The sequence below is a fragment of the Phalacrocorax aristotelis genome, chromosome Z, assembly GCF_949628215.1.
Source record: "Phalacrocorax aristotelis chromosome Z, bGulAri2.1, whole genome shotgun sequence".
Classification (NCBI taxonomy): Eukaryota; Metazoa; Chordata; class Aves; order Suliformes; family Phalacrocoracidae; genus Phalacrocorax; species Phalacrocorax aristotelis.
In genome coordinates this window covers 53,964,657-53,985,185 of record NC_134311.1, presented here as the reverse complement: position 1 = coordinate 53,985,185, position 20,529 = coordinate 53,964,657, and the positions used below count along the sequence as shown (strand labels likewise).

Here is a 20,529-nt window from a genome sequence, read left to right as displayed (position 1 = left end):
CCTGAGTTATTTTCTGCGTATTATTTTCTTGTGCCTATATATCACTCCCTTTTCTTCAAACTTAGTTTCTCAACATCTTAATCTGAAAGTATATATTTTTTTTAATATTATACTAGCAGTCGCTAATTCCCTAATTGTACATCTATGGTCAAAAATTTTTAAGTCTGATAGTTTCTGCTTCTTTAAATTATTGCTTTTCTTCCAAACATGATGACAAATTGGGATTAATTTAAATAAACCGCTGGACAGCTAATGTGACACTAGGAGTGTCACACTAGAAGCATCACACAAGGTTTTACTCTTGTTCTTGAATTCAAACCTGAAAAATTAGGAGCTTAATTGATGTTGATGCTTAAGAGTCACTATTCAGTTCTAAGTGAATGGAATAAACCTAGATATTCTTGTAGGATATAAGAGATATTTTAAAATGCTCATTTATTTTTTATGTTTTTGCATGTTACTGTTAGACATAATAATAAACTTAAATAAAAACCACAAGCAGTATATTAAAGACGCAGGATTACCAAGGATGAACTTACCTTTCTCTTATAAAGTCTGCTAAGTCCTTTGTTGACAAATGTCCATGTTTCATGTTGTGATAGAGGACATCAAAGCCATTGTTCCTTTCCCCCTAAAGATTAATAAGAAGAAATTAGAACTATGAAACACAACATGCTAAAGCAATTATAACACATAAACCCTATGCATTTTAATAACTGATGAAGTTCCATGAAATGAATGATTTCTAATGCTTCAGCTTTTTATCGATTGCTGATAGTTCCCTTCAATCCCCTACATGTAAAACAAACTAAAATCACCTCAGCAGCTGCTACTACCCTTCAAATGGCAACTCTATTACATATTTCTAGGTTATATTCACAGCCATTTCTTTTCTAGATTTCTATGAGACTTTTCTTTCTTTTCCCATCTTATTAAACACACACTTAATATTGTACTGTCTTCATTCTCTCATATCTTTCATTATTTTCCATAAACTAAAATTTGCACTTTGGGATCACTGGATATCCTGCCTCTCCAGTTCTTCACACTTCATATCTCTTCCTCTGTTTTTTGTAAAATTGGTAAAAAAAAACCCCAAAACAAAACACTAATCTCTTTCTTCTCACAGTTAACTTCCCTTCATCTATCCTTAAGTTTAGTTTCAAAACTTAAAACATTTTCCAGTAAGGTGTACCTCGCCATTAAAACTGAGACACTGCCCTAAACAGTGATTAATAAACTCAACCAGCTTATTACCTCTGGCTGAACTTCCCCTGGACCGGAGAAAGCAACAATAGAAATGAAAGGAAGGCGAGGCAAGGCACAGCATAATAGCACTGCTATTATAATAAAAGTTTTCCTGTCAAACTATCCGTTTTCCTCCTCCCTTCCAAAAGCTTCAGATGCATAATGCTGCTGCTACAAAAGACAGAGAAGTGTGCCCTCAGGAAAGCTGCACGCATGTTCAGAGTGAAAGGGAAAGAAGGATGGGAAGCAGAATTCTGTACTTTTCACAACAGCACCTCTACTTCTCCAGTGAGAGGAGCCTGAGGATTTGGTCATGCACCCCTCCAAATATTTCCATCCTTTTTGTTCTGGAAAAATTTGGTTGTACAGCCATAAGGCGCACCTGATCGGTGAAATTATACAGCTGAAAAATAAAGCTGGCAGATAAAAATAAAGATCAGTGATCTAGATAACTATGAGGACACAAACAGCTGCACTGATCAGCAGAAGGGGTAGGAGCAAGGAGAAGGCAGGCAGGGATCTGGAAACGTACGTGGAAGCAGCCATGGGTGGATGGAAGAACTTCACAGCAGCCATGGCAGTAGGCCCACTTCTGTGAAGTGTTTTTACTGCACCAGATAATACAACAGTCTTATCAATAATGTAGCAAGTTGCCTTAAAGGACACCATGCACAGAAACATAAACTTACAGATAACAGACGACTGCAAGCAATTTGAGTGAGATTACTAGCCAGGATTATATGTTCTACTTCTTCCAAGCATTGGGGAAAACAAAACCAAACAAATGAAAACACTTATAAAATCACAGTTCCTGAAGTTGCACTAAGTAGTATCTTGAAAAAGTTATTAAAAATGCAGATCAGTTTAGTGTAAGTGCAATTACAGAAAGGTCTGTAAGAAGTACAAGCAGTACAAGCAGAACTAAATTGAAAACATGAAAATACAGCAAACTCTAAAAGGACTATCTACAGAGCAAGGCTTTTATAAGTTTGAAAAATAAAAGAAGGATAAGAACACCAATTAGCAGGAAATGTAAAATATTTTTTTTAGATGTTGTCTTACTCTTTCAAGTACCAGTCTCAACAGTTTCAATTCCCTTTCACTCCTGTCTAATAATTCTTCCTTGCACTTTGAAGCCCACAATAATTTTGACTACCAGTGCACTAACGGGTAGCTTAACCTTCTGCATTTATTCAATATAAACCCTGAATGTCACCACATTGGATAAACAGCAGAATAACTCTATAATTAAGACCTCACCAATATTTTCAACTAAAATACAAATAAAATTCTTATTTAACTACTCCAAAGTTGTCACTTTATCTGAATTTGGAGATAGACATTTAACAAATAAGCATTAGGCATTTCCTTCAGAAAAACTAACAAAATTCTCCTTTATGAATGTTTTCTCCCTTTGCCTTGAGGTGTTTCTTCTAGCTAAACCAAGACATAGATCAAAATGTGCTGAACACAGACTACTTCTAAACTTTTTTAAAATCAACTTTTCATAATGTCAGCTTTAATGGGGACTTCTTTATACTGGAGCTCCATAAATTTCCTGCCACTTCAGAAACACAGGAAAGGTAGCATAGCCATGACCCAGCCTCTGACTTCAGCCTTCCTGATGGCTGATAATCTATCAGAAATGTAACTCTGCAAACCTTTGGAGAATGCAATGAGCCAGAACAACCAATTCCCATCATCATCTTGTTCCCTCAGTGTAAGGAACTCATTTTTTTCAACTTAAATTAAGTTTTCTAATCAGTCCTACTCTTTTTCCTGACTTCACATTTCATAGCAGAAAGCACAACAGAGAAACAGAACAGAGTTTAAAAGAGTCTCCTGAAAGCCACATCTTTTATACACTATCAATAGCTATCAGAGGCTAAAAGGCTATGTGAAAAATATATTAAGATTTAAACAAAGCAGCAAATCCAAAGCAGACTCTCAGATTTGAAGGCCTATGTGGTTTAAGCTTGGCACAACTAGAAGATATGTTTTCATCTGTGCATATAATGCCAAGTGTAGCCTATCTTACCACTATCAGGCTCTACCTATAAGCACAAAAATCTAGACTTCAAAACTGTTCAATAATTTACACAATCAAGAGTTCTGATGATTAACCTGATCACAATTCTGTAAATTATGTTATCATCTACTCATGTTTGGAGAGTTGTATGTACCTCTGTCAAATTAAGTATGGTATCTCAGTGCAGGAAGCAGATATTTTTCTGCTTAGGAAAGCTATATGGCCTATCCACAACTCCTTCATTAAGTACTTATTTTCATGAAGAGTAGGTCAAATAATTAATACTATTAAGCATCAGAGCTAAGGCTCTGTATTTAGGATAAAGACAGAGAGGCATGCTGTGGCCTAGAGGAAAATAGTTCAATTTACAAAGCAGGTATTCTCTTACATGGACATATGCCGTCAACACTGTTTGTGTTTTGGTTGGTTTTACTCAACGCCTGCCCCTCCCCACACACATTGTACAAATTCATTACGTAGCCAATTTTTCTCCTTTAAGTGTTTTTACCTGCTCCTTCCTCGTGGCAACAGTAATAGTTGGGGTCACTAAAACACCAGTACTGGCCCACTTAAAAATAAATAAATGCAGCACATAGCAGAGGGAACTGATGAGACCTTTACTCCCTTTCAGAAGCAATTACCATCCACTGCTATGACAGATAGACAGAAAAGTCGGATACAGATTCTTCTAGAAGTTGCATCTTGGAGAAAGAGGAACCTCTGTTGTCACATATAACATCAGGTTCTATGCAACAGACTTCCAAATCAGCTTGAAAGAGCATTTGTCATTTCATAGGTAAAACACCATCTCCTGAGGATGATCCCATCATTACTCAACAGATAACAACTGTAAAACTCTATGAGAATTAAAGAAAATTAAGCGGTCCCCTCTCCACACTTTGAAGTTCATTAGCAGTTCTCTCCTTCCCTAGAGCTAACAAAAATCTCTTCAGAAGCTGGTGTTCTTGTTGAGGTTTCCCATTTTACACTGCTGTAAGAGAGGTCTTTTGTGTATATAGTATAGATATTTCCTGAGAGCAAGCCATAAGAGGAAACATGGCTTCAAATACAAGTAAACAGATCACTTAAATAAGCCTACAATGAAGCATTACCGACCAACTTTGCATACAAAATAAATTAAGTCACGGAAATCGAGGGCAGGCAGTCCTTCCATTTCCCTTCATCAAGAACTAACTGCAATGATTTTCTCATGGAAATGAAAGTTACCCTGTCAGCAAATGTAAAGTCAGAATTCAGCATTTCCATGACTTGTGCATAACAGGAAACAGATTACAGGAACTCTGTTTTTCTGAACTACTTAGACTTCGAAAATTTTTAATAATAAGTTTATTTGTTGCATATGAAGATGATTCTGAATTTAAAACCTACATTTGGTAAAGCAGCCAGAAAATTCTGGGCAATTTGCAGCAGTATTTAATTCCTAGGTTTCTAATCAAATTGTATGAGTGCAAGCTTTGTCTACTTCAGACTAAAACTGTTCAACATTAACGTCTATTAGTGTAAAAAGTTAATACTCTGTTGCCCTACTCGAATTGAAATTGGCCAGAGATATAAAGAACTGCAGGAAAGGGTTCCTCAGGTACGTAAGCAACAAGCAGAAACAGAAGGAAAATATGGGCCCACTGTTAAGCAGAAGAGGTGAATTAGTTACAAACAATGCTGAAAAGGCAGAGATTCTCAACACTTTCTTCACCTCTGTCTTTATCGGCACTGTTGCATCCCAGGCCTTGGGAACAAAAATCCAGGTTGGTGCAAACACAGACCCACCACCAGTGAAGGAAGAGTTGGTATGTGAGCTATTACAGGAGCTTGACACCTACAAATTGGTGGGCCCTGACAATATCCACCCGAGGCTGTTAAGAGAGCTGGAAGACATCATTACAAGGCCACTCTCCATGCTTTTTGAGAAGTGGATGTTGAGAGACACCCTGGAAGACTGGAAGAAGGCTAATGTCACCACCATCTACAAGAAAGGCTTAAAGGAGGGCCCAGGAAATTATAGGCCCATCAGTCTCGCTTCAATCCCTGGGAAGGTTATGGAACAAATCCTCCTGGGGGCCATCACAAGTCAAATGAAGCACGTGATTGGGAAAAGCCAGCACGGACTCACCAAGGCCAAATTGTGCTTGACAGGCCTGATTGCCTTCTACAGCAAAGTGACCTGCTTGGTTGATGTGGGGTGAGCGGTGGACATTGTCTATCTGGATTTCTCTAAGGCTTTGATATGGTTTCCCACAGCCTCCTCCGAGAGAAACTGCTGTGTTACAGTCTAGAGAAGCAAGCTGGCAATTTCAATTTCCTTCTTCCAGCTTCAATAAATCAAATAAAGATCAGCTCCAGAGAAGATCTACGCATATGAGGAAGGACAGACATTTTCCTCTATATCTACATAATTAAAAATATTTCCTGAACAGAAGATGGAAAGTTGTTGACTCATGCTAGATGTACACACGCAGAGGGAGGAGACTAAGCAAATATTGCACAACAGCTCTCCTGAAACTGAGCATCCAACTGTATGCCAAGCAGAAGAGTAGCACTGCGTAAACATATGAATGAAACTCCAGATGGAAGCATGACAAGTCTCAGTGTTACTCACATCGTGTAAATGCATCAGACAATACATCTCACTAGAGCAAGCCTCTTAACAAAGCTAAGATTATTAACCCTGGATCCTGCCAGCCCTTACATGTTAGGAAAGCTCTTGAAAAGAAAGGAATCCTCCTCACAGCCATTTTCAAAAGCTGCAGGTAACACAAGTAACTAAAAAGATAAAAGGAATTCATCAAAGCCTATTTAAACACACATTTTGATATCCCAAAACTTCCAGATTTACCAAGCACAGTATTACTCAGAGTAGCTTCAGCTATACAGAGAAATTCCAACAGTTTAATCAAATTAATTTAAAACAATTAATAAACAAACACCAACTGGCTTAAACAGCTTATTTTTGTTGACTTGACATAGTTTAATAGACTCACAATTAACAAAAGCATCACCTGCACCAGTCAGTTTAAAGACAATGTCAAAGCTTACGCAACACTTCCTAAGCAGTGCTAAGAATACAGTAAGTCAATGATAACGAATGCTTTTCATTCTGCTGTACCAGTATGAGTGTACTCAAAGTGACCAAACGTAGCTATGTATAATGGAAATAACTTATGAAAATGTTCCCTTTAAATTTCATCATTGTTTTGATGTAGCACATGCATAGCAGCAAGCACCCAATGTTTTATGACAACATCCTAATTAGGAGTTTGGAATGTTTGGCCACGTGACCTGAATGCCTGAAACCCAGTCATAAGAATCAAAGCCATTTATAGCCTGTACTACTAGTTCATAATTTTTCATACCACAAAAAAAAAGTAACTGTAACCTACTGACTTTGAAAACTGCTGCTCTAGAGCTGTGCTCTACTAGCTGACCCCTGTGTTTTTCAAGTGATACTAAAATTTTTCAAGTGACAGTACAGGTCTCTGTACTTTGACTTTACACATGATGAAAACAGTCTTGTTTATCTCTCAATGACCTCTTAGAAGCCTATAAAACATCAATTTTTCTTACAGTCTCTAAAAAAAGGAAAAAATGCAACTATTCATACTTTTAAAAGCAGTACAAGATGAAAGTCTCAAAATAAGCCTCAAAACTATTACAATAAAGAAGCTAAGATTTGTTGTTTACATAAGCACTTTTAAGAAGTTCTTAACAGACAGTAGCCTGGATTGAGACACATTCAGATACATGTCACTCCTCTTTTCTGAAGAAATCAGTTAAGTCGCTCAAGTTCCTGACGTCTTTTCCTATCACAGCAAATTACCAAACCAGGACAGAGCATCCCACTACTCAAGATCCAGACCTCCATTTCCAATGCATCATTTCAGCAGCAAATTAATGATAGCATATACATCCAATAAATATTAATTGCGTTTTGGATTAATTTTCACATCAGCGCTTTAGAAAGTATAGTTATCCCATTCTATAGGTGACAAAAACATTTTGCCTGGTGTTACCCAGTAGGCAATGCAAAAGCAAGAAAGAGAAGACAATCCTTCTGAAGTTCTACACAATACCACCTTTCTTTCTCCTTATGGATTTCTCTTCGTTATTTTTAGTTGGTATGCATTCAGTGCATTTTAACAGCAATCTTCTAATTTCCATATTAACTTTCTCACCACATCTCAAAGTGTATATCGCTTTTATCCCAAGTCTTCCAAAGCACTGCAGTAACAATTCTGAACAATAACATATTCAGAAAAGTTAGTAGAAATAGAGAAGCCTAATGATTCAAAATGCACAAACCTATTAGATATGCTTCATTCTGAGGATATACAGAAAGTCAATACTTTCTGGCTGTAAAAATCCATCATATTTAGACACTACAGTTAATCTTGAAAGATATTTACCCACAACAGCAAAGAAGGAGCAGTTGCTGTTCCTTTTTGTTTTACTTCTGCACAAAATAAAACCCTGTCCATGGTATTACAAAGGTTTCTCAGTCAAGTTAAAGACCCCGTCTAATGTCCTTGTCACCACTGCAAGACAAACAAGAAGAATACGCTTGTCCTTCTTTGTGCCGTTTTTTGGAGGTAGGAGAAAAAACGTGCACCAACAGAACAAAACCACCTTCTCCTGGCACTCATTACTGACCCACACTAGAAGTTTCGCCAACTGAGCTACAGGGCAGAGACTTTGTAAAGCAGAAGGAGAGAATGGGAAGTTTGGGTAGATGTCTACTACCTCGTATTTGCTGGTAGCATTTGTGAAGACACAGAGAGGGAAAGAGAATGTATGGGAACGGCCCACTGCCTTCACTGATTTAGGAAAATTGACTTCCTAACAAAATAAAATATAACCGATCAGAAAAACAGTTAAACGAACATACCATAGTCCATAATGTAGCTAAATAAATAAAGTGTTTGATTTCAGTTGAGATAGCTGAATAAAAAAATTCTATTTAATCTTAGGAGGAGACGGTAACTTTTCCAATGAAAATTAGGTTTTTTATATTCAAACATCATTTTTATAAAAGATAAAAAATTTCCACGTATCAGTTTAATACTGATCTCCCACCCTGAGGCTTCAAATTAAGCGGATTTGAATGCCGAGAGCGCAAATCTAGTATCTCCTTTCATTAAATTTTAACATTCTGTCAAAAGCAAAACTTAAAAGAGTCAAAATTAAACACAATGCTGCAAACAGAACTTGAAATCTGTCTTAAGCTATGCTTCGTATTCAAGAATGCTATTTGTGAAATTAGTTCTCCCTAAACGTTAAGGATAACTGTTGCTTACACAGAAAAAAGCAGGCATCTAAAAGATATTTTATCTTTTTGCTTGCTTCTTTCAGCCTCAACAAATAGCCATTTATATGTTTCCCCTACTAGCTGGTAGAGAGGCACGTTAAAAATTAAACGTGCAGCAAAGAAATAGCGACATTATCAACAGCCTGATGACTACAAGAACACTTACTTTAATGTTTCAGACCAGCTATGGTCACAATAAAAACCAGTCTCATTTCACGCGAGGCTCGATAATAATAAAAACCCAGATTTTAATTTTTTCTCCACCTATATCTACCCACTGAAACCCGTGCATAGGTGCGCAGAAATGACCGGTAAATCGCGTTTCTGGAACAGGCTGGGGCGCCTCTTGTTCCGCCGGCTGGCTGCCGTTCGGGCTGTCCCGTCTGACATGCAGGCACGCACAAGCGATCGCTACAAAAGCGCAACGCGGCGAGGGGCGTGATACAACTGCTAAGCCGTTAGAGCCGGTGCTATTCCCCCAAACGGCGGCATTGTTCGGGAGGCTGGACGAGGAGAGGTCGGACCGCAGCCCCCGCCTCAGCCCCGCGCCCCCCGCCGGGACCCCGGCCCGCCGGCTCTCCCGCTCCCCTCCGCCCACCCCCACGGCCCGGCGGCCTCCCCTACCCCGCCGCCCACTCCCCGGCGGAGCCCCGCGGGAGGCGGAGGGCCGGGCCGGGCCGGCGCCGTGCTCCCCTCGCCCTGCCGCCCGCCTGCCCGGCTGAGGGCAGGCAGGCGGGGTACACCCGCTTCCCCCCGCGGCCCGGCCCGGCCCGGCCCAGCCCGGGCGGCCCGCGACGGGGCGGAGGGACGGCGGCAACCACCATCGCCCCCCGCCGCCGCCGCGCCCCCCGCGGCAAGGCCCCGGCCCAGTCCCGGGGGCGGCGCAAGAGCCGAGGCTGCTCCGGCAGAGGGGGACCCGGGCTGCGTCGTGCCCGTTTCATCCGCGGCGCTTCCCCTACCCAGAAGCTCTCCACGAAGTACGCCATCATCACCCCGCCGCCCCGGCCACCGGTGAGCCGGGCCCCGGGCGCCTACAGCCGCCGAGTCGCGACGGAGGAAACGAGCGCCGCCGCGGCGCGCCGCCCTTCCCGTCCGGGAGCGACCGCCTCCCCCAGCCTCCCCCCACCTCCCCCCGAACCGCCCCGCCCCGCCCCTCCCCTCCCCGCCGGTCCCCGCTCCGCGCATGCGCGGCCGCCGCCGGCCGCACCGCCTCCCGCGCATGCGCGCAGCCTCCCGCCCTCCCGGGCCCAGCCCGGCGGCGCATGCGTAGAGGGGCGGTGCGCTGCAGTTACCCCGTGCCGGCGGCACCGGGCGAGCGCGCTTCGATGAGGCGGCGGGTCCTTCCCCGCCGCCTCCTCGCACCCGGCCCGCCGGGGAGCCGCGGCTCGCCGCAGGCGGCAACTCCAGTCCGCGGCGAGGTGCCGGCCCGCGAGCGGAAGCACCCTCATCTGTAGAAACACGGGCACAGTTGCAGAGGGCAGGCTCCGAAATCTCGAGTAAAACCCCCTCAAACGTGCCTACTAACCGCAAGGGAACAGCTACAGCTAGGGCGTGCTGCAGCGCAGAGGGGAGAAGAGTTTCGTCCTCTTCGAAGTGGCTTCACCTCCAGGCATCCTTCCAGCCAAGTAGGATAAGATCCTTCAAAGCAGGCGATGACGGGTCCTGCTGGGAGCGTTGCTGGTAAAGCCTAACTTATCCTCCCACCTGCCTCTCCTCACAGGCTTCTCCAGTTCCAGTGGCATGCTCCTAAACCCAGTACGCTTAGTCTAAAGACAAAGAGCCTGGAGAAACCGTTCACTTCAAACCTTCATTTTCTCCCATAACTGTTCAGCTTCCAGCCCCTTCATTTCCTTGATGTAGGTTATTAGCCAGTGGGGGTGGTGCTGACAGCTGGACTAGAACACAGAGTCGCTCAAGTGCTGCCGGTGGCCAGTCTCTACCTGGAGCATGGCTTTTCGGTGAGGGTGTTCTTAACAACAGAGTCAGCACCACCAGGATCTTTCTGGGACACCAGGGAGTTCCATTTATACCTTAATGAGATGATTCCTTCCCCAAAAGAGCAGTTAGGTTTTCCTTACTGAGTAGAAATAGAAGGCCAGGTCTAAACAGTGATATGAGGGGCTACAGCTTGTTGTCCTACACAAACGTGGTAAGCGCTTTATCCAAACTTTATTGTGTTGTTAGCGCAAAACTTTGCCCAAGACACAAAAGGTAAGAAGCAGATATTTTGTGCTGGATGTTCAAGGTCCTCTTGTCCCCTTCACAGAACTACAATCTGTTCTAGTTTGAAAATCTCTCCTGCCTCCACTTTAATTCTGATGTCCTTTGGCTTTTATTCACCAAGATAAGAGGTAAGGCATGGAGCAGAACTTTCGAGTCATCCCTAAGAATCTGATGGATTCACCAACTTATGTCAAATTTATGCCAATTAAAGACTTCTGTGAAAGCCAAATGGTTAAGAAAAATGTAGTTCAGACGTTTACAGAGCACTAGAATTTCATTAGACAAAAATCATAGAATGGTTTAGGTTGGAAGGGACTTCGGAGAGGACATCTAGTCCAACCCCCCTGCAGTGAGCAGGGACATCTTCAACTAGATCAGGTTGCTCAGAGCCCGATCCAGCCTGGCCTTGAATGTTTCCAGGGATGGGGCATCTACCACCTCTCTGGGCAGCCGGTGCCAGTGTTTCACCACCCTCACTGTAAAAAATTTCTTCCTTATATCCAGTATAAATCTACTTTCTTTTACTTTAAAACCATTGCCTCTTGTTCTGTCACTACAGACACTTGTAAGAAGTCTGTCTCCCTTTCCTACAATCCCCCTTTAAGTACTGAAAGGCGACAATAAGGTCCCCCAGAGCCTTCTCTTCTCAAGGCTGAACAACTCCAACTCTCTCAGCTTGTCTTCATAGGAGATGTGCTCCAGCCCTTGGATCATTTTTGTGGCCCTCCTCCGGACCCGCTCCAACCGTTCCATGTCCTTGCTGTGCTGAGGGCTCCAGAGCTGGACGCAGCACTGCAGGTGGGCTCTCACCAGAGCAGAGTGGCAGAATCACCTCCCTTGACGCTGCTTTTGATGCATTCCAGGATGCAGTTGGCCTTCTGGACTGCAAGCGCACAAGAACCCCCAAGTCCTTCTCCGCAGAGCTGCTCTCAATCTTGACATACCCCAGCCTGTATTAATACCGTGGCTTGCCCCAAACTAAATATACTGGTTAGGGCAAACAAGATAGCCAAGTCTGTATTCTTCATAGCAATAAGTCAGTGTGATTCATTCTGCTTCACAAAATTTCAACTACCTTTACCAAAGATACTTTCATGGAAGATGAACAATGTAATTCTAAACCAATATTACAGTCATTGGTATCTGGCTATAGCTCTAGTCCATCTCTTCCTCTAGCTCCATGGTAAGTTTAGGAGTTGCTTTTTTTCTAGCAATGTTCTCCTAAAGTTACAGTATATGCAAAGTTTGCAAAGTTGTTGATGTGAAGACAGAGAAAACTTCTGGAACCCTTTTACAGTAAAAATTTCTTAGAAGTCCAAAGACTCTTAGATTTACATCTCCCTCTTTTGTTAATAATTGTAAGCATGCATACCACATTTCTAGACAATAACAACATGGTATAGGACTACATTTAAGAAAAATCTGTTTACTTGGTATAAGAAATCAGTTTGCATTATGATCTGAAGAAAGATATGAACATAATTGTCATGGCTTAACCTGGCAGGCACCTAAAAACCACACAGACACTTGCTTAAACCCACCCACCCCCAGGGGGAGTGGGGAGAGAATTGGAAGGACAGAAGTAAGAAAACTTGTGGGTTGACATAAGAACAGTTTAATAACTAAAACAACAACAGCAATGATAATAATAGAAGCAGCCATGGCATTATCCAGTCAGTGTTTCTACAGTTTTTCAGTCATGCTTCTTGCATAATAACCAGCAGCAGGTATTAGCAGGTATCAGCACTCAGTATCTTACATTTGAATTTAAAATTCCATGTAAAGAAGCATATGGAGGTGTGATGGGGAGGCGATTTTTTGGGCTGGGTCAATATCCAGCCAGTTTATTAAGGTCATTCTAGAAGGTGGCAAACTTGAAGCTGATGTGCACGTGAGACTTAGAGATTATAAGACCAGCTAAACACAGGACTTAAAGGCAAAGACTGATGCTCCATCATATTCGAAATAAATTGTTAGACATATTAGGAAAGGAACAGAGAACCTCCATTTGCAAACCTCTGTGTGTGGGCACCTCTACCACAAATGCTGTGCACAGTACGGATATGCACTATCCTAAAAAACCTACCAACCAGAAAACCCCCAAACCCAAAAAACCACCTCACCTCCCCCAGTAAAAACCCCAGAAGACTGAGATAAAAGCAACAAAGAAGAATCCAAGATATGGGAACTAACATCCAAGTAAACTAGAATTCTTCAGGCTGGAAAGATATCAAAATCAGAAAGGATATACAGAATTCATGAGTAAGAAAGAAAAGAGAGGATTAGTTAAAAATTAAAAATACATCTTAATGAAAGCACAAGCAGAGAATTCAGTCAAGCTAGAAGGAACAGGAAACTGGACAAAGTCTCTAGGTTTCTCTAGATAGAGAAACCCATAACAGATTACTAAATACAAAGACACTATCATGTATTCTGGAATTGCCTGATCTGCAAGTTAGTGAAGCCTATGAAAATACTTTGCAACAGTGTCATATGTAGTACTTTAATCTTATCCTCTTCCCCAGGTATTGGTTGCCAAGGGCAGGATACTGGGTTAGGTAGACTTTGTTTTTCCTAGTACAATTGTTCTTTTGTTTTCCTGGTGTAATGGGGGTGGGCAGAAAAGAACGTTATTTTGATAGCCATAAGTACACAGTGAGTCCTGTATAATAAAACAAACATTCCCATTGCATACTTTCAGAAGTTTTCATGTAAGATCCAAGTAGTTTTCTGAATTACTAATTTTTTAGTAGAGAGATATGAAAGCAATTCCACTCCCATTTTTTATGATCTATATGAGTGTAAGGTTAAAGAACTGCAACAGCAAACCTCATGGGAAAGGTATGAAGAACTACAGAGACTTCTTGGCTATCCTAGTTAAGTTAAATTTCTTTAATATAATCCTAGTTTTTGAAAAATGATGCCATTTGGCATTAACGAGCATTGCATACGAGTAAAAGGAAGTATTTAGCTCTTAGTTCCCCTCTCAGAAAAGCATCCCTGATTCTGCAGTTTGCTTTCTGCATCTCAGTTTACTCATCCTCCCATATTTCCAGCTTCCAGCTTTGTAAGTGTTAATATGAACTTATTTTCAACAATTGGTTCTTTTAAAGGGTGAAGATCATCTAGATGTGGCATTCTGTACACCAAGTTGTTACTTTAAATACTTATAAGCATTGTTCAGTCTTCTCCAGGCTGAACAAACCCAAGCCTCTCAGCCTTTCCTCATAATGGACATGCTCCAGTCCCCTGATCATCTTCATAGCTGTGGTGGAGAAAAAAAGATGGGGAAAAAGAAGACAGAGTGAGTTGTTAGGTAAGTACCTTTCAAGAGTCATTTAACTTCAGTAAGTACTGTCAGGTTACCCTGTAGAATTTAAACAATCACCAGGAGTATGTTCTAAGCAAGCAATTTTACCTGAACACCTGCAGACGTGACCCAGAAGTTTAATAATTCACTTGCTTATGACCTACACATAACCTTCATGGCTAGACATTTATTGCAGCCTTTTTGTACAAAAAGTGTAATGAAATCCCATAGACGGAAGTTAAAGCTAGAAAAGTTTAGGAAAAACATCTGGCTAGGAGAAAGTGATTATAAAATTAGCAAAAATACAGCTAACTTGAAATTATTCAAAGGTATTGGGAATTCTCCAACACAATCCCACGACAGGCCAGGCCCTTTCTGAAAAACACATACAAACTCCAGTTGTGGTCTGATGAGAGGTCGCTGGTGAGATCATGGCCTATTTGCACTTCTGGGTAGGATGGATGTTTCAAATGCCTCTTCTGAGTTTAAGATAAACAAAAATACTTCTGCACAGAGTTACAGTTAGCCACATTTATTACAGTAAGAGATCAACTGAATTTTTTTCAACTTGGTGCAATACCATATCAAAGTTCTTTCAAAGCTAGTAATGATTTCTGTGTTCTGTTGAAGATTTGCAGCAAGTTTTAATGATGCTGTTTTTAACATCCCTGGAAAGATTTATTGCATTAGGCTGCATCATTTGACTCACTGTGTCAAATGCACGCTTCTGTTGGTCTAATGTGAACGGGATGTGATCAAGCCTCATCATTACTTCAATTACTTGATTTATGGACCCAACAGCATTGTTTCACAGTGAGTCATTTGGTGCCAATACTCCACCTTCATTACTCTTCTGCTCTGTTGCTGCCAAAAGCATGTTTCATCAAATCAACCTTCAATCAAATGGAAGGATTAGAAAGCACTAGTGAACATCAGTAATGACAAACTGGAATAGTTTAATAGCTGTAGATTCCATTTTGACCTTTTTCTAGTCATGCTTTAGCCCTGCATGAGGAGTTCTAGGAGATTTCTAATACATTCAGGAGATTCATTAGTACAGAAACACCATACTGAGTTTTTTAACCTATATTCTATGTAAGATGGAGAAACAACATGATAAATTATTATGCTATAATACTGTGAGGAATACATGCAATGGTTAGCAGAATTTATACTGTTGATGTATCAATATATTTGCTATTGCATACCTGTTTTAGGTGCTCACCTGCAAATGTCAATGAACTTGAAGCAGCTTATTTGCAGTCAACTAGTAACAATACCTAAATGAAAGAAGACTAAGCATTTAAAGCACATGAATTCAATGAAAAGCAAACAAACCTGACATGTTTAGAAGAGCAAGCTCTGATTGTATAACTTCACTTAGTACCAAAGTGTGCCATAGTATCTACCAAACAAGCAAGACATGGTGTCTAGATCACAAAGATCATCTCCACTGTTTATAATATAGGACAGAAACAGAAAAGGTAACTGCTGGTAGAGGGGTCTGAAGCTAAACTAGTAAGATTACATGGTATCTCAGGAAAGTATTTGCATTATAGCATAGCAGAATAAATGGGGCTTTTGTTTTTAATTAAACTAAATACAGCTTATAATTATTACTGTATTAACAAAGAGGAAGTGCAAAGGCTTGGGAATGAGTTTATGAAAGAGAGTAAATGAAATAATGAAAAAATATATTAGTCTGGACAGATATTTTTAGCTGTCTAGGTAAGAAACAGCCATTTAAAATACTATGAAGGAGGCAAAACGATTTGGTTATACAGGTACTTAATTAGGATTGCACATTAAAAATCAGAAGGGCAGTGTGAACAAGATAGGCAGTGAATGGTTTGCATTTGGGCAGAAGTCATGCAATATGAAAATAATTCTTACCTTTGATTCTTCACAACATCCACAGATATACATACTAGTGCTTACTAATGGCAGTCACCAGCTTGAGCGGCTGGAAGACAGACATGAACTTCATAGCGTCCTTATCACCTTGATAAAGCTCTTAAAGCTTAAGTGCTTATGAAGATGTGCAGACTTGTATTAGTAATGATTTAGCAGGCCTCCTGTCTCCACACTCGAGTAACATCCTGTTATTTCTACCAAGTTTGAAATTAAGGTACTGAGCTTTGGAGTTTTTTGAAAGAAAAATCCACGTCAGATGACTCAAAATTTCCTTTTGAGATAATGATTAAGTTAAAGGAAGACCCTGAAAAATGCCTTGTGTCAAGATGTGGTTCTGGGAAGAAAAATAACCACCTCAGAATTTAGTTGTAAACTAGTTTCAGGTGTTTTTTTTGTTTGTTTGTTTTGTTAGTTTTAAAGCAAATACCTTTTTTTTTTATAGACTTGTTCACTGTGTTTGAGTTTTCAAACTACAGAACCCTTCAGTTTCTGTATCTACAAGCCACAGAATCCCCTCAACAAGTCACAATGAAGGTAGAGCTGAAAGATAGCTTGAGAGAACTGCAAATTAAATATGTCCTACATGTAAGGCACTCCTTGTCAATCATATCAAGGTAAAAGGACTGGCAACTTAACGTCACTTCTCATTGCGTGCAGTACTTCAGAGAAACAAAACTCTATTTGGCATTTGTGTTAAGCACTGGGGTTGCTGAGAGAAATAATGGAAAATTTGAAAATACTGGTATCAGGTTAGTAGTACTGCCGTAGTTATGCATCCACATTAATGTGTATGCTCTAAACACCGGAAGATTTTAAGTTCCCCTGTACATTTAAGAGAGAAAACTTACGACTAGCCATTTTGCCAAGGCACAATAAGGAAAGGAAAAATGGGTACAACTGTCAGCACAGAAGTTTGACATGTCTTTTTCCGTATTTTAAATATAAATTAAGCTTTGACAAAAATTATTTATACCTGGAGCTACAAAATAAATACCTCATTTTTCTCTTTTATGATTCAAATGGAAGTCTGGCAGAAAAGAATTGGTGTCACACAAACCCCCATAAAAACTACGATTCAAAACCAATTGCTTATATGCCATCACCTACATATATATGCATTAACACAAGTGCAGCATAATTTCATGTTCTCCTTAAAGTGGACTAATTATTGGAAACAACATCGTTTTAAGTCTGCCATTACTGAGATTAACATTTGCATGCCTTTTGGGAGGTTTCAATGGTATATGCTGCTCATTTTATGCAAAACAAGGGTAAATGCCTGTGAAAGAAATGCACTTTACATATTAATACTTTTTATAAGTAGTATGTTTCATTGTGAGTCATTCTGGGATAACAAAAGCTACCAACATCTACTGTGTGAATACTTAACATACATAAATTTTAGACATAAAGTATTCCTACTGAAATGTTTTGCCAATCAAGTGCATTTTTAAATTAGATGTAAATTTTTTAAAATAAATAGCATGACTTATGTTGAAAGTACAATCATTTGCACTGTTGCAATCTGACCACAGACTTAGTCATAACATTCACTTCACTTACTCAAGATGCTAGTACTTAACTCTACTCATCTCTTATTTCTATATGCAGGTAGTAATCAGACTCGGAGGTCACAACTTAAGATGAGGAACTAAGTTGATAGTAGGAGACTTGAACAAAACATCTGACTGACATCAGGATGTTCCATCATAGGTACCCCACAACATAAGGGGAGTGGGGAGGACTATTTGAAAGAAAACAAAAAGAAAACTTCCCCCCCATCCCTTCCCACACAGCCACTGGTACACTCAGCCAACAGGAACTGATCTCTCTGCTCATCAGCTTGGTCCCTACACACCTATGCTGCTATTCACAGCTATTCCATGGCCTTCTCTTTCTGTCCTTCGTTAAGCAGACTTTCAGCTGAGTACACAGCAGTTAATTTCTACTACAAATTCTACTACAGTAAGTAGTTACATCATGACAAAGCATTTTATTGAATTTAATCGTTACACTATAGAAGCTACCTGTGCTGGAAGTATGTACTTGTCCTGATTGTCTACATGCTATTGACCAACCGTTAAATATTGGAAGTGAACATAAGATGTTCAAATCAACATGGGTAGATTTTGTCCAGAGAGCTTCTACTGTTGGTTTCATACTTTAGAGACTCCTGTATCAGGAAGTTATATAAATGGGAGGACAGATCTTCAAGTAGTTTGTATTATCATGGTCCCATAAAAGCCAGATAAAATTAAACTAAGACCACTGCAAGTTTTTGTTCAGGGTCTTGAATAATTCTCATTGATTTTTAATTTACTCCTTTATTATTCACATTGATAGCACAAGCAATAAGAATGATTTTGTTTTTCACTCCTTGCCCATTTGGTCAGACTTAGCAAGCATCAGCTGTTTAAAAAAAAAAAAATACAGTCAATGTCCAGTTCTCAGTAGTAAAGCAGTTACCAATATCACCCAACAGGCATTAATTTCAGTTCACATCAACCTCCTATTTCTACATTAATTTGCCCTCAAGCAGCACCAAGCATCTAAACTGTATGGACCTTAACTTATCCAAAGATGATGATCTTTCAGATAAAATGAAAATCCTTATTCAAGAGACTCCAGAACTTACATGTGTGAGCCGGAAAAGTGCACTACCGAGTCCGGCAAAACGTGAATTGAACACTAAATTTTAATCTTTCATTAAAAATTGGAATGCAACATCTATATTTAAACAACTTTATTAACATAGTCAAGCAGTGATTAACATTCACATCTATTATGTCACATCATACAAATGTAAATACAAAATTACTACAGTACAATATATATTCTCTGCATGATCCAAAATATTTGGTGGCCCCAAAAACTCTTTAAAATTCAGCAGCTTATCAAAAATTAAAACCATATTCTATTTAAAATGAAGTTCTGTTCACACATAGGCAGACTTCAAGAAATATCAATTTAGTACAGTTTGAGAGGTTGCAGGAGGATATGTTTGAAGGAAACATTCCAACATTGTGGCATATACAGAAACAGATATAAAGCTTTCAAGCAAAACTCATACAACCTAAGTTGTCAGCAGAAAGATCTGGTCATCTTTCATTTTAAACTATTTTGTATACTGCATCCAATTTAAAATTTTACAAGTGTCTAGTATTAGTAGGTCAGACAATGTACAACATAACTACCTATCTCTTCCCATGAAAAAAGATAATATTACAATGGAGATTTCAACAGCCAAATGAACCTGCTTATACCAATCTTTTTTCCCCAGTTGCTGTCCTTGCAGAGAACACCCAGGTGTTGCTTACCCAAAGTAAGGAAATAGATACCCAAGGTGAAAGTAGCACAATAGAACCAGCTTATAGGAAAATGAGACAATACTGTAAGTGCTGAATTCTTCAAGATGTGGATTTGGCTTAAAGCATACTGTAACACCACACGGATTCATCTTACAGAGCCATTTTAAACTTCCCTCATAAGTACATTCAAGTGAGTAAATATCATTATTTTAGCAGAACATACCCACAAGGCAAGCAACAAGAGTACTCGCCTCAGTTTCCCCATTTAAAAATAATAGTCTAAACCTGACTTGCTCCAACCATTAAATGCAAACAGCAAGCATCAGTGGCAGACAAAAACCAGTTTCTGTTGGAAAAGAATACCTAGAAGACTGATGGATGCAAGTCATTCTGGAGAATGCACAGGTGAGTGAAATACACAGCTACTGATCCAGCTTTATTTATTCAAGATGAGGCTACTGGAAATACTTACGTAATATATAACAAATATGTATGCAAACTACACCAGCATCTATCTCGGATATCTGCAGGATGTTTTGCCATTTACAGCAGTCATTTCACTGTAGAGCTTAACCTTTATCTAAGATAAAAAGTTACTCTTTAGACTCTTTAATGAAGCCTTATGCATCTGTCATCCTCATGAAAGAGATAGTACTGAAGCAATTAGATTTTGTCAAGGAAAGAAGTTACAACTTAACACTGAAACAATGATTTCCAATACGATGTTGCATTTAAAGCATTATTCAAGAAATATTTTGTTTGTTTGAATATGGATGCATTCTCCTCAAAGGAAGAACATTTTTGCACCTTATCTGTTAATACATTCAATATGAATAAAATAGGTGAAGCAAAAGTCATTATTGTCCCACAGTAAAAGGTTAATTTAGAATAAGTTTAAGACAGGAGCTGCCCAAATGAAATACATAAACTGATATAATTAAGACATTTTTATTAGCATGTGTTCTGAACAAAAAGGGTACAAGAGTATTCACCTGAGATAAAGCTAGTATTTGAATATTCCTAAGTAGCAATGAGTTTCACTTGAGGAAAGCCACTTGAAGTTTTAAAATATACATTTTACTATTATACAATATATGCAGTTTAAGTAATTAAGACTGATGCTAACATAAAAGTCCTAAAAGAAAAATAAATCACAGTGTGTATCAATATTGTTAGT

The 20,529-nt window shown here is 39.7% G+C and overlaps 1 protein-coding gene across 7 annotated transcripts in view; it reads right to left on the bottom strand.

Moving 5' to 3' along the window:
* FCHO2 (FCH and mu domain containing endocytic adaptor 2) overlaps positions 1-9,741 on the bottom strand; it is a 106,906-nt gene extending 97,165 nt beyond the window's left edge. For 4 of the 7 annotated variants that reach the window (XM_075078503.1, XM_075078502.1, XM_075078504.1 and 1 more), the window contains exons 1-2: positions 7,699-7,785; positions 540-631 (exon numbers count right to left, since the gene is read on the bottom strand). In XM_075078503.1, coding sequence (XP_074934604.1) covers positions 540-631; positions 7,699-7,770 — 164 coding nt within the window. In that variant the 5' untranslated portion in view covers positions 7,771-7,785. Of the gene's footprint in view, positions 1-539; positions 632-7,698; positions 7,786-9,556 lie in introns of those variants that run through there. The other 3 variants (XM_075078506.1, XM_075078508.1, XM_075078509.1) reach the window with 1 other exon arrangement.
* Between the last annotated feature and the right edge of the window lie 10,788 nt (positions 9,742-20,529).